The sequence below is a fragment of the Xenopus tropicalis genome, chromosome 9 (genome assembly GCF_000004195.4).
Source record: "Xenopus tropicalis strain Nigerian chromosome 9, UCB_Xtro_10.0, whole genome shotgun sequence".
Classification (NCBI taxonomy): Eukaryota; Metazoa; Chordata; class Amphibia; order Anura; family Pipidae; genus Xenopus; species Xenopus tropicalis.
The window spans coordinates 9863754-9874676 of NC_030685.2; the positions used below are offsets into that span (position 1 = coordinate 9863754).

The following is a 10923-nucleotide window of genomic DNA, read 5'->3' on the forward strand; positions in this document are numbered from 1 at the left end:
GAGGGGGAAGGGGCGGGTACACCACACAAGTGAGACCTGGCCTTGGTGGCCCCGTTAAGAAATCCAGACCTGAGGGAACTAACCGCTACCCCCTATATACTACAACCATTATCACAAAACCCCTCCTTTACTCCAAGTATGGACAAAGGAACCTTCAAAAATTGGCATAAGAAAGATGAGAAACCCACCAAAATATAAGACTTTATCAAAAACAACAAAGTACTCCCCCTAGCTGAAATACAAAAACAATGGGGCCAAACACCCCGAGACATATGGAACTACCACCAACTCCACCATTACATATCCCAAACAAAAAATAAGAATTGGAACAGACCATTAACAACATGGGAAAGCCTACTAGACAAACCAGACCCACTAGACAAAGCGATCTCGACACTATACAGACTACTCACTACAAATATAACCACATCTAAACAACCATTTCAACGGGATTGGGAAAAAGACCTCGACACAGAACTAACTGAACAGATATGGGAAAAAATCTTCACGACAATCCACAAATCAGCAAGAGCAGTAAGAATAAGAGAAATGAATTACAAACTGGCCACCAGATGGCACCACACACCCGCGAAACTTAAAAAAATGTATAACAATAGCCCAAATCTATGTTGGAGGTGCAAATCGGATATAGGGACACACCTACACATCTGGTTCTCCTGCCCCCACCTGAAACAATTCTGGAGCAAGATCATCACAGATATACACAACATCACCCATCCAAGAAACAGAACCCGTGACGATTCTCCTAAATGTTACGCCAGATAAAAAAAAAACCCCTATCAGACCCACTTACCCTACACCTGCTCCATGCAGCTAAAACGTTAATCCCGCGAAACTGGAAATCCAAAACTCCACCATCCCACAACGAGTGGATAAATCTAGTGGAAGACTTAAGGAAGATGGAGGAAATCACCCACATTATACACAAAACAAACTCACAGTACTGGAGAATCTGGGAACCATGGTTAAGTTTTGTAAAGACCAACCCCTATACTAGAACAGAACAAGACAGGCAGACTAGCTAATAAAACAAACACTTAACAGAGAAATTGGTATTCTAGGGACACACCTATTGTCATGATTGTATCAATAATGCATATGTATTGTAACTAATTGTCTGATTTTCCCCTCCCCTCTTCCCTTCTGTACCCCCACTTACTTGTTACAAAATAAAGAATATATAAAGAAAAAAAGAAATCCAGACCTGGCCATAATTCCCGATGTCATTATTAGACACCCCCCTAACATATTGGCAACCCCCAGTGAATGTGGCTTTGCTTGCCCTTTAACAATGTGAATTTTAATTGCTACGGCAGAAAATAATAAAATTAGGTACGTGAATTACCGGTTGTAAACCAGTTTTTGGGTTGCGATGGCCATTTTGGGTCCCCTATGAAAAGTCTGAAGAAACATTACAGTGAATTGATACTTTTTTACCCAAACTCAACAAAGCTTTAAACGTGCTATTTTAATGGGTAAATCTTCCCAAATAATGGAGAAATAATAAAATCAAACTGTCATTTCCACCATGAAAGAAAATGTCATTATGAGATACGTAATATATTTTCTTTAAACTTTATTTATAAATAAAATCGCAACTGAAATCGGAATGTTTGTTTCTATTCTCTGCACTCCCTGTTCTAACTGTCATCTCCCCTCAAGGTCACATTCCAGTTCCCACAATGCCTTGCACGCTTCTGCATTTTTTCTATTTTATTTGGTACACTTTGTCTTTATGTCACCGGATTTTTTTAAAAGAAGTTGATTTGGAGAAGTTGAGGTGTTTACCTAAGCTGTATCTGCGCTATGAACTTGTTTAGCGAGTTCCTGCAATCTCACCCAGGTATGAATCAGAGAAACCCAGGGGCAGTGTTTATTGCTCACATTTCATATGGTTTCAACTTTTAGGAGGAACCTTGTTCACCCAGGGTCAGATTGGGCCAGCAGGACACCAGGAAAATAACAGGTGGGCCCTGCAGACCCAGGCCCTCCTTCCATGGCGAAGAAAGTATAAGGTACAAACACGGTGATGAAAGGGCTGGAGAGTGGTGGGGGCATCTAATGTAGCAGCCCCTGTGGGACTTGGATACGCCCAGTCCAATGGTTTGTTCATCTGCAACATCAGGTCATTGGGATGAATTCCCCTAACTGCTTGCCGCCCAAGGTCAGGGGCACACATACAGGCTAGAATGGTGACTTGTAAACATTTTATGATTGGGCACGTGTCTCTTAACCCAGAAGTTAGAAGTTAGTTAGAGATCCTACAAGAATACAGATAGATGTAAGGGAATCTATGCCTAATTACTGGCAATGCCTTGATAAAATGGCTCTCTTTAAACTGAACAAGAAAATGGGTAACAATGTGTTGCATGGTGTTTAGAGGCCAAGGTGTCCCCATTCTGTACACACTGAAAAACTCCCTTGGTATGGGATGGGTTGGGTTAGTATGGAATGGGATGCATTGGTATGGGATGGCTTGGGTTAGTATGGGATGGGATGCATTGGTATGGGATGGGTTGGTATGGGATGGGATGCATTAGTATGGGATGGGTTGGGTTGGGCTGGGATGGGTTGGGTTGGTATGGCATGGATTGGTATGGGATGGGATACATTGGTATGGGTTGGGTTGGTATGGGTTAGGTTGGGTAGGGTTGGGATAGGTTGGGTTGGTATGGCATGGATTGGTATGGGATAAGTTAGTATAAGTTGGATTGGTGTGGGATGGGTTGGTATGGGATGGGTTAGGTTAGGTAGGGTTGGGATAGGTTGGGTTGGTATGGCATGGATTGGTATGGGATAAGTTGGTATAAGTTGGGTTGGTGTGGGTTGGGTTGGTATGGGATGGGTTGGTATGGGATGGGTTAGGTTGGGCAGGGATGGGATAGGTTGGGTTGGTATGGCATGGATTGGGATGGGTTGGGTTGGTATGGGATGCATTGGTATGGGATGGGTTGGGTTGGTATGGGATGCATTGGTATGAGATGGGCTGGGTTAGTATGGGATGGGTTGGGTTAGTATGGAATGTGATGCATTGGTATGGGATGGGTTGGGTTAGTATGGGATGGGATGCATTGATATGGGATGGGTTGGGTTGGTATGGGATGGGATGCATTAGTATGGGATGGGTTGGGTTGGGCTGGGATGGGATGCATTGGTATGGGTTAGGTTGGGTAGGAATGGGATAGGTTGGGTTGGTATGGCATGGATTGGTATGGGATAAGTTAGTATGGGATGGGTTTGGTTGGAATAAGTTGGTATGGGTTGGGTTGGTATGGGATGGGATGGGTTGGCTTGGGATAAGTTGGTATGGGATGGGTTGGTATGGGATGGGATGGGTTGGCTTGGGATAAGTTGGTATGGGATGGGTTGGTATGGGATAAGTTGGTATGGGTTGGGTTGGTATGGGATGGGATGGATTTCACATGTTTTCTAGGAGAAGTTAATCCCCTCATTGTTTTCTATTCCACACATTTTCAAGCAGAAGTTAATCCCATCATTGTTTTTTATTTCACCCAGTTTCAAGACAAAAAACTAATTTTAGTAAAGGTGTATAGCACATCCATTCCCCTTTGCAGACGTTCTGAATAAGCACTATGGGGCACCCTCTTGCACTTCTACCAGTTCTGTACCTACCTACCCACCTACCTCTGCTCTGTGACCCAACCTATTGACTTTACCTAAAGCAGTTCTTCTCCTTAGTCAAAAGCAATAGTAACTATATGATTATATGATATCAAAGAGTCCTTTCCAAGGAATCTTCCCTGAAAAGAGAAAAATGGATCTACCAGAAGGTTCAGGTGGGCAAAAGGCATTGAATAAAGTTTTAGCTCAATCTCAAATACCAACAACTACGACAAGAAACAAGGTTTATCAAAGTGAGAGTGTTACTGTGTGTACATAACCCTGTGTGTAAATAGAGCTCACCTACCAGCAGTAATATGATACATCCCAGCAAGCCTCTCCCTGTACGTAAGGGAACACAGAGAGGTAACTGCTTTCACTTTTAATATGCTTCGCAATTTACAAATCAGGACGGAGATGGCTGAATACGAGAGAACCTCGGATCATGTGAGGGACTATATCCAGCGCTTCAGCCTTGATAACTGCGCTCTTGGGAGCCAGGGCTATAACCGAGTCCTCCTACAGCTGTTTGGGTATATGGGCCATGGCAAGTCCTCCCTCATCAACTCATGCAAGTACGTATTAGATGATGGGGAATATCACATTTATGCCAATGCATTGGCTTCCCATAAGAGCGTCACTTACAGCAGAACAGCCTACCCCCTCACCGACACCATCACCATTGTGGATAACAGGGGGTGCGGTAAATTCGATGCGAATGAGACGGGAGAAATTTATGCCCAACTGGGTAAGTGGCATTTGATAGATACGTAGCTTTCTAAGAAGTGGTTTCATTGCTCTATGTTACGTATGTGAAAATAGCTATTTTATACAGTAGAGGGTACATTATCCCTTATAATACATGAGTGATACTCAGAGTTCCCTGTATAACTCAGCCTGCAGCCTTGTGCCTTTATATGGGCACAGAACCCCTCAGTGACTGCTAATATCCTTATCATTTACAGTAGGGGGTACATTATCCCTTATAATACATGAGTGATACTCAGAGTTCCCTGTATAACTCAGCCTGCAGCCTTGTGCCTTTATATGGGCACAGAACCCCTCAGTGACTGCTAATATCCTTATCATTTACAGTAGGGGGTACATTATCCCTTATAATACATGAGTGATACTCAGAGTTCCCTGTATAACTCAGCCTGCAGCCTTGTGCCTTTATATGGGCACAGAACCCCTCAGTGACTGCTAATATCCTTATCATTTACAGTAGGGGGTACATTATCCCTTATAATACATGAGTGATACTCAGAGTTCCCTGTATAACTCAGCCTGCAGCCTTGTGCCTTTATATGGGCACAGAACCCCTCAGTGACTGCTAATATCCTTATCATTTACAGTAGGGGGTACATTATCCCTTATAATACATGAGTGATACTCAGAGTTCCCTGTATAACTCAGCCTGCAGCCTTGTGCCTTTATATGGGCACAGAACCCCTCAGTGACTGCTAATATCCTTATCATTTACAGTAGGGGGTACATTATCCCTTATAATACATGAGTGATACTCAGAGTTCCCTGTATAACTCAGCCTGCAGCCTTGTGCCTTTATATGGGCACAGAACCCCTCAGTGACTGCTAATATCCTTATCATTTACAGTAGGGGGTACATTATCCCTTATAATACACGAGTGATACTCAGAGTGCCCTCTATAACTATTTCTATCCCTATAACGTATAGGAATAAGTATATTGTTGATAATGAATACTCTGCAGAACATTACATTGTTCCCTTTCTGTAGGCAACTTCATTCCACTCAATCAACGGGTTGAATGGACAAATAACTATGAACAGATGATTTACAGATTGGAGGACTCAGAAATGGATCCCAATTTCACAGATTTTACTATTCCCGTGTTTGTTTACAGGTAAATATAGAGTCTTATTCTGTTCCATATCCCACAAAGTTGCCTTAGTCTTGTCTCGTATCCTGCATGTTAGACATACTTCTTCCAGTGCTTGAGATAGCGGCACTGTTTGGGGTATATACCTGTAATATATACTAAGAAAGGCTTTTATATAAGTACCTGCTTTCTATACCCGTTTATATAATTTGCAGGTCTGGGACTCCATTAAGTTCCAGAGCAAAATGGCGCGGGCACCTGGCGCTTCATAAACCCCATAGGGCTTATTTATATAAAGACACAGAATACAGAACCAATGAGGAAATGTTTATATATAGGGTGCCCCATCAGTAATAGCTTGGTAACTCAGCAGGGAGTGCTATAATATATAAATATTCTGCTTAACGCACTAGATATGGAGCTGTTTGAAGACCTTGACCATCAAGTTTTAGACACAAGGCCCAATAGACAATCTATTCATGCCCATTTTATGTCTCCAGATCTGACTTGCGCCCAGCACTTTATTCACCAACACACAAGCTCCAGCCCAAGAGTATGAAGTGGTGCAACTGCCAGGCAAGCTGGGACTTCTTAGCAACTTACTATTAAAAATGGCCAGAGAGCCTTGATCTCCATTAAACAATGAGGCCCCAGCTTATCAGATGTTCTTTGTATCTGTTTTTGCAGCGTTAAAAAGGGCCTCACTGAAGGGGAGAAGAAAGAGACCAAAGAGTTCATTGACAACTGTCGGAAAATGACAGGTGGGTCCTTGTCCAACCTGACATAGTGAATGGGGGCGTAAGGTTTCAGACAGTAATAATTAGGATACACCAAACCACACATTTAGATTTGGCTGAATGCCGAATTTAATCCAAACAACTCGCATATTTAGATCAACACTTTTAGAACACTTTCACTTGCCCAAACCTTAAAGCCACATAAAGGTTTACACTCCGTTTGGTCAGGAACTCTAACCCAAGACAAAGATCTCCCTTGTTGGGCCCCACCAGTAATAGGAGATAATAATAGGGTAGGAAGTAACAAAATAGCCTTTGCTTACTGAAAACTGAGGTCCAGGCGTGGTTTTCTGGACCAACCAAGGGAGGAGATAAACACTAATCATAATTACCAGTTTTGTGCTCAAAAATATTTGCTCTAATAAAACATAAATATAATGGCAGAGGTAAGGAGAAGCAAGTGGGAAAGGTTTACCGTGAGTAACTGAGGAGGCTATGGTTCTGAGAGTCAGCCAAGAATATATATATAGAGGCCAAGGGAAGAGATGCATTGAGGTGCAGAAGATTGAAGCACTTGATAGTAATGATAAAGATGTATCATGTATTCTTTACTTAATTGGTAGCCATGATAAGGATTTCAGCAACAAAGGGGCACGAGAGAAGGGGAATTCTAGTAGAAGAATTTTAAACAGAGTTGATCAGGATTAAGTGAGTGGGTGGATAGTTAGTAGCAAGTTGCAGTAGCCCAGGTAGGATAGAATGAGGATATGGAAAAGTGCCTTAGTTGCTATTCGGTAAAGAATGACAGTACTGTGTAGGCAAACGTGGCTGTGGAGTTCTTTATCAGAGAAGGTGGAAAAGTTAAAGATTCCCTATACATATTAGTAAAATAGGGAGTAGGGGCAGGGTAAGGTGGGAATATAATCGGTTCATCCAATAGGAGATCGCTAAGAGGCAATTAGAAACCTCAGCCTCGGAAGTTAAAGAAGGAGAAATATATTTGTATATCATATGCCAGATATAGATGATATTTAAAGCCAAATTAGTGGTAGTCACCCCCATCTCTCAAGCTTTGGGCTAAATGTTTCTCAACCTTTGATCATCTATGCCTCGTGCCTTCAATATCCCCAGCTTTGTAAACTAGCATGGCAGGGGAGGCTGGGGAACACCATCAGGAACACTGGGGTAGATTATATGTTTCACTCACTATTATTAAACCAGAAACTCAGCTGGGTCTCCCACCAGCCTCTGGGTTACTCTATTCATTGTTACGCTGAAAGGCACATAAATAGTTCTGAATATTACAGACATTTCCTTATAGATTATGATCTTATTGTATGTACGTTATGTGCAGTATTTCCTGTTCAGCCAGTTACTGTAAATACTGAACAACGCCCTCTCAATGACATATCACTATGGACCTGAAATCCAATAGTTCCCAAAGCGCCATCTTGTTCTTACAAAAATAATAATGTGAATGGGCTAGTGCATAAGGGAGTGGGATGGATAAAATTGGATGACCAGGCTTGAGTATGTTTGGGAAGACAAGAAGAAGCACCCAATTTTGCAACTGTACCTTTATTTAGACCATTGGCTAGTACCATAAACCCTGCACTACACTGTTGAGCCCCAGGAAGGGCGAAACCGGTCTGTAGTTGGGAATAGATTTTTTAGGGAGCCTTAAGGAATTTGTTCCCAGAATCCCTTTGGTCTATTTTGTATACATATGAGGCAGTCTCTTCAGCCCTTTTGACTTGTTCGTGAATCCCCACCCCTGGCTCTCCCTAAGCTGATCAGAAAACCCTGCACTAAACTGATGAGCCCCAAGAAGGGCGAAACCGGTCTGTAGTTGGGAATCTGATCAGCTATTATCCCGACTTCTGCTTTAAACCCAGTGGGTGAGCGTTAGCTTATAGAATAAACCCATGTAAATGGGATTTTTTTAGAGGTTTGTTTGGAATTCACTCCCAGAATTCCTTTGGTCTATTTTGCTAGTACCATAAGCGACACATTAGCTACTGACTCTACTAACAGAGAGTTGTATTATCAGAGATGATAAAGAAATAAATACGGATTAAGAAAATGTACCAGCCAATAACTAAGCTGGAATTGTAATCATTATCTTATTGACCCGATGCTTTTTCTTGTCATAGATAAAATACAACAGTATTTGTTAAGTTCAAGTTTAAAATAAAGGTATGTGAGTGAAAAATGTGGTTGATTCAGTCGGGGCTTGGTAACTAATAACTCATTGGCACTGCACAACCTTGGATAAAAAGTATATGGCAATAAGTACAAATGCTGTTTTTTTCCAAGCGGTGTCGCCGGCCCCCTCCTCTGTTCAGGGATGGTTTTTCTAGACTGGCATAAATGGCCTCTTTCACCCCTCTTTCAAACCATCTGTCCTCTCGACCCAAAATATGCACGTTACTGTCCTCAAAAGAGTGACCTTTTTCTTTGAGGTGTAGATAGACTGCTGAGTCTTGTCCTGAGTCCCTTTTTAGTGACTTTTGGGACAAGGAGAGAACAGATTTTGTAGGGTCCCTTTCTGTTCATCCTTCTTCACTAGTCAAAACTGAAATCTCTACACTCCATCCATCCTCTGATTTTAAAATATGTACCTTAAGGGACACCATGCATAGTAATGTGGGCGGTGCCCCAGCTGAGCCTGACTGACAGTTGCATAGCTAAAGAGAAAGCAGACCTTGCACCCAGGGGAGAGAGGGGCCTCCTCTATAGCTCCAAGAAATTCCCCCTCCCCAGAGAGAGCGACCAGGGAGCGGAACACGAGCGGGGGGGGTGAAGGGAGGGCCAGGTTGGTGTGCCCCGCATGCCTCCTAAGATTTTTTGCTGGGGGGTCGTGGTTTTTCTTTATTATGCCACTGCTGACTGATATCATGTTCTCTGAACGTGGGTTGGTTGGTTGGTTCAGGGATCAGGGAGGTTAGAAAACGTTATCTGTTTATGCTCCGTGTTACCCAGTTCATGGTGCATTGGCAGACTTACATTTGGACATTGAACTAGTTGTTTAAATTTGGCACCAAAAAATGGTGCCACGCCCCAAGGAGGGTAACAGTAATTGGAGTCTAGAGAGGGACGATGCCTATTTTTAATTCATCCAGTAGTAGTAGGTTTTTATGATCATAGGCAGGGCTGATGGAATATTTTGGGTACATTCCACTCAGGGATGGAGGTGATATGGTTGTCTATGACCAACATCCGTTAAGGCTACTTATTTTATTTCTGTTTTGTTTACAAACTTTTTATACCATTTAATAAAATGAATTAAGGGTCTAAAAGCGCACCCACTAGTGCTAACCTTTTTGTATCCTTAGTAGAGGCAATGGAATAATCAACTTTGTTATGTTTAACAGGGGTTTATCCAATTGTGGTTCTGACCCACAAAACCTCACGTGACTATCTACAGGCTGAGAAGGAGTTCCTGCTGATGGGGGTAGAAAAGGTGATTAAGGTAGAAAACTACACAATGGAGGATCATGGCAGAACCCAAGGGCGTCACAAGGAGATCCTACACTTTCTCTACAGCGTTCTGGAAGATGTCAACTTCCAGATGAAATATAAGAGGAACCCAAGAAAGGAAAGGGTCGAGCGCAAGAAATTTCTGCTTAAATTTCTACACGAGAGAGAAGTGAAGCAAAAACTGGAGCAAATGCAACGGCAAGAGGCAAAAAAAGTTGCTACTATACAACTAGAGAAAAGTTATCAGGGGTTTTTGGAGAATCGTTATTGTAACTAGGTTGCTCAGCGCCATTTTAATCATCTCAACAACAAGACACACTCATAATACGAATCTATCCATATCCAACCCTGGCCTCTGCCTCTGACTGGCCCAGGTGTTTATGTTTAATACCAGGTATCTGCTGTGATACTATTGAAGATACTGCCCTTAAAACTGCTACTTACATGCCATGTCCCGATGTATATTTTTAATTTTAATAATACACATTCCACTGCCTTTTTAGTCCATTTAGATTTGTGATTATGAAATGAAGGTTTAATCATCAGTTGGGCGAGGGTGATAAGAACATATTTTCCCATAATAAGATATGGACATGTGACACTGTTGACAGGGATTGCTTTATGGGTATATGTTTTTGTATTTTCTTTTGGAATTCCATCACTCTGCCCTCTTTAATATTCATACTTTAGGCGCTTTAAGACATTTATCATAGATTCTCTTGCAATGATTATGGCTCGACCGTGAATGGCTGACGTGATGGGCAGCTTGGTCAACCTCCAAACTAAGGGATAATTGCTATAAAAGTCTCTTGGGTCAGCGATCTCCCAATAGAAGTCACCAGTAGACCAGACCTTACGAGTTAAGGTGCCCATACACCTTCAGATCCACTCGCTTGGCAACATCGGATCTTCTCCCGATGTCCTCCACCTACAGGTGGGCGATATCGGGAGAACCCAGGCTAATTCCAGGGCCAAACGATCGAATTATAACGATGGGTATAGGAAAAGTCGGTCCAGGGACCACATCAATGAGCCGATGTGGTCCCTGATCCGACTAGATTTTTTAACCTGCCCGATCGAGATCTGGCCAATTTCAGGCCAGATATCGGTCAGGCAGGCCCATTGGTAGTGCCCATACATGGGCCGATTAGCTGTCAAATCTGTCTAAGGGACCAATATTGGCAGCTAGAATCGGCCCGTGTAT

The 10923-nt window shown here is 42.6% G+C and overlaps 1 protein-coding gene across 1 annotated transcript; it reads left to right on the forward strand.

Annotated features, from left to right (window-relative positions):
- The first annotated feature begins 3999 nt into the window (after positions 1 to 3999).
- On the forward strand, positions 4000 to 10650 carry LOC101733831. Its single transcript, XM_012970807.3, has 4 exons — positions 4000 to 4390; positions 5400 to 5526; positions 6190 to 6263; positions 9614 to 10650. Exons 1-4 carry the CDS (start codon positions 4030 to 4032, stop codon positions 9994 to 9996), a joined length of 945 nt encoding a protein of 314 aa, XP_012826261.1. The 5' UTR covers positions 4000 to 4029; the 3' UTR covers positions 9997 to 10650.
- The last annotated feature ends 273 nt before the right edge of the window (positions 10651 to 10923 follow it).

Coding starts and splice junctions, on each gene's coding strand:
- LOC101733831 (XM_012970807.3), top strand. CDS start 4,030: ATGCTTCGCAATTTACAAATCAGGACGGAGATGGCTGAATACGAGAGA. Junction 4,391..5,399: donor AGAAATTTATGCCCAACTGG/GTAAGTGGCATT, acceptor CCCTTTCTGTAG/GCAACTTCATTCCACTCAAT. Junction 5,527..6,189: donor ATTCCCGTGTTTGTTTACAG/GTAAATATAGAG, acceptor CTGTTTTTGCAG/CGTTAAAAAGGGCCTCACTG.